The sequence below is a fragment of the Neltuma alba genome, unplaced genomic scaffold, assembly GCF_004799145.2.
Source record: "Neltuma alba isolate B1F8T4 unplaced genomic scaffold, ASM479914v2 tig00001782_pilon, whole genome shotgun sequence".
NCBI classification, from domain to species: Eukaryota; Viridiplantae; Streptophyta; class Magnoliopsida; order Fabales; family Fabaceae; genus Neltuma; species Neltuma alba.
In genome coordinates, this window is record NW_021632612.1 from 20303 (window position 1) to 23648 (window position 3346).

Genomic DNA, 3346 nt, shown 5'->3' on the forward strand with positions numbered 1-3346 from the left:
ATAGAAGTTCAAAGCTTGATCGAGCTTAAGCCAGCGCAGCAGAGAGATCTAAAAGATCGAGAAGAACATGGGCAATAGTTTAAGGTGTTGTTTGGCTTGTGTTCTTCCTTGTGGAGCTTTGGATTTGATCCGAATTGTTCATTTGAATGGCTATGTCGAAGAGATTACAGGTCCTATCACAGCCGGACAAATCCTTAAGGCTAACCCTAATCATGTTCTCAGCAAACCCACCTCCCAAGGAGTTGTTCGCTGCATTTTGATCCTCTCGCCGGAGACTGAGCTCAAGAGAGGCAGCATCTATTTCTTGATACCGTCGTCGTCGGTGCCGGAGAAGACCAAGCAGAGTGGTGGTAAAAGTGCTTCATCTAGGAAGAGCAAGGAGCGTGCCAGCGGCGACGACGCTGATGATGATTCCTCTTCACAACAATGCAACAGATCATATGGGAAAGAAGTGGCCGACGATGTATTAGTCTCTGCCGGCGAAAAGAAACCTTCACGTAGGGATCGCCGGCACAGCCGTTCCGGTGTATGGCGGCCGTATTTAGAGAGCATCTCCGAGGACTAGTTGTTTTGCGTTCTCCAGCTGGTGCCGGCGCCGGAATAATCTGCCAAGCTGGAGGAACCAAGTTAAATTATATTATATATTGAAAAACAGAGTCAAATGAGCTTCTTCTTTTTCTTTTTTTCAAAAATATGTATTTTGGTGTTTTAATTTGTGGACATATAAAAAAGTTATCTTGTTCCTCAGATTGATCCATTACATGATCTGCTCGTGCTTGTTATGGAAAATAAAAGAAGGGAGAAATAATAACTTTGAAAAGAATCAAAGTTGCTTTGTATTAAACGATATGATTTTTTCTATGGCAAAAATTTTAAAAAAAATTGTTATCTTATTTTCCCCTTATCTATGCTTTGATTCGATGGTTTTAGAGTTTTCTTTTTAAAATTTTAGTATTACAAAAAATATTAACTTTGTATTAAAATTTTATATGAAAGAAATGACCGTGTAACCATTAATGGCACGAGAGCTCCTATATAGGTCCAAGGATGCCGGTTTTATTTTGCTTGTAATCTCAAGCAATTAGCATTTGCCCTTCTATTTTTTTTTAAAAAAATTGATATAATGAATATCCACTATATATCTTAAACCAATTTCATATATAGATAGTAAACAATATGATATATATATATCTGTGAGAATAAATGACGAATTGTAAGTTTTTTTTCTAATAAATATGTCATGTAATTTTGAATGTTAGGTCCAATATTAGTGCCCAAATTTTTTACTTGTGAGATTTTAAGCGGAACAGACATATGCGTGTTAGGCACATATGTCTCTACACATGTAATCGATTAGGTGGAAAATAAAGAAAGATGAAAATTAATGTTTGGTTCATGACAGAATTATTCTAACTTAATCTGTTAGTTGAACAGTGTGTCGTAGTACCACTTTAAGGTTATAATTAATTTTGTTAATTAATAATTAAGTATATTAGAACCAACTTGAAATTATTAGAGGAATATATATATGCCAAATATTAATATTCATGAATGATAATTAGTCAAACTCTAGTAGACAGGCATTTTGGCATCTTCTGATGAGAGGGAATTTCAGATAATGAACTTTTTAATTAATAATTAATAGTTAATTATTCTTAAGTATAACTTACACACACACACACACACATTTGTCCTAACAATTAAGAATGAAGCTCCCACGTCTTAGTCTCAACTTATTCCTTTTAATCTTATTCTTATTAATTACTTTATGAATCAAATGCTGGGTCGGTACATTTAGCTGGCTACACTATTACTCAACCAGTAATCTACTGTTTGATTTTTTTAATCACTATTTCTTAACGTTGTTAATATAATACCCACTTAATTAATTTAAATAAATTAAAAACTTAAATCAATTAGATAACTATAGCAAACGAAGTCCTAAATTACTTATCATATGTAATATTAGATTATATATAAAAGACAAAATGGATTAATTTCTTATATTTATGGCTAAAATTTAATTCTCTAGCTAGCTTTTATATCGAACAGGCTAATGCGCAACAAGTGACATGCAATATAAATTGGTAAAAACTTTATTCATATCCAGTGGACTTAATTATGTTAGTGATATGAGTATTTTATGAATATCATTCTAAATATTTTTAAAGTTATCTAGCTTACTTTGACTTAGGATAGCACTTATGTCACTAAATGGGATGGGACTAATCAGTGGTTCAATGACCCCATCTCTTTTTTCCGATGTGCTTATCAAAGTTGCCTTAACTATTTTCGGCTTGTTTACTGGAGTATTTCTATGTCCATTCTAATGGTGATGGCGTGACTGGTTTCCTGTTTACTTATTAGGGTTTAGGGTATATGACCACTGTATTGTTTCTCTTGTGTATTCTCAGGTTTGGATTTCATATTGTTTGGGTCTTAGTCTTTTGTACCTTGTGATGGACTTATTGTAATTTTTTTGTTTTATAAAGAGTAAATTTTCGAGCAAAAAAACATTCAGATAACTAGTTTTTTTTTTGGGGGTAAAACATGCAGAAATACCATCATAAGTCTTTTGACCATAAATACTAAGTCAATTTAATTTGTTCTTTGTATCTAGAGAAAAATAAAAAAGGGAAGCCAATATTAAAAGTGACAAAAAAAAAAGAGAGATTCATGAATATATTTAGTAGCTAGAAGAGATTTAGTAAAACAAGTAAAGTTCACTAAAAGTTGAGTTGGCTCATGGATTGAAAAATATTTGACATGAGAAGAAAGAGAGTGACAGAAACATTTGAAAGGTGGGGGCCTCGTTAGGTGCATGAAGGAGGAACAGTGTTCCATTTCCCATGATTTAAAGGAAAATGTATAATTTTGTCCATACCATGTGAGATGTTACCTCATATGATAAGGATTTCATGAAATATCAACAGTCACTTGTATGAAAACAAAATATAAATAATGGATCAGTTCGGATGCGTAAAACATGGATAATAAAGTTTGTGCCAATTTTGAAAAACGAGATGTAAAATATCTGTATAATATGCGAAATTCTTAATATAAGAGTTATTTAATGGTTAAATTTGATCTTAAATATAAGACTTCAATCTAGTCACTTTGTCTTTTATTTTTTTCCTGAAAATATCACCATTAATTGCAAGAGATTCTCACCAATAGATAATTCTAATGATCAAGTATATATGATTAAAGAGGGTAGTTTAGAAATATTAATATTTTTTTATGACAAATAACTATTTTAATTAATTTTCTTAATATCTTCAAATTAATTATTTATCTTTGTATTAAGAACAGGAGGTAGTAAAAAAGTAAATAAATCACACTTCGC

General features: G+C 31.7%; 1 protein-coding gene across 1 annotated transcript; it reads left to right on the forward strand.

The window, feature by feature from the left end:
- On the forward strand, window positions 1–742 carry LOC114711502 (uncharacterized). The gene has a single exon (XM_028895920.1). The coding sequence runs from the start codon at window positions 68–70 to the stop codon at window positions 563–565; it is 498 nt and encodes a 165-aa protein (XP_028751753.1). The 5' UTR covers window positions 1–67; the 3' UTR covers window positions 566–742.
- The last annotated feature ends 2604 nt before the right edge of the window (window positions 743–3346 follow it).

What these genes read in the sequence shown, in the direction of transcription:
- LOC114711502 (XM_028895920.1), top strand. Translation starts at nt 68, where the DNA reads ATGGGCAATAGTTTAAGGTGTTGTTTGGCTTGTGTTCTTCCTTGTGGA.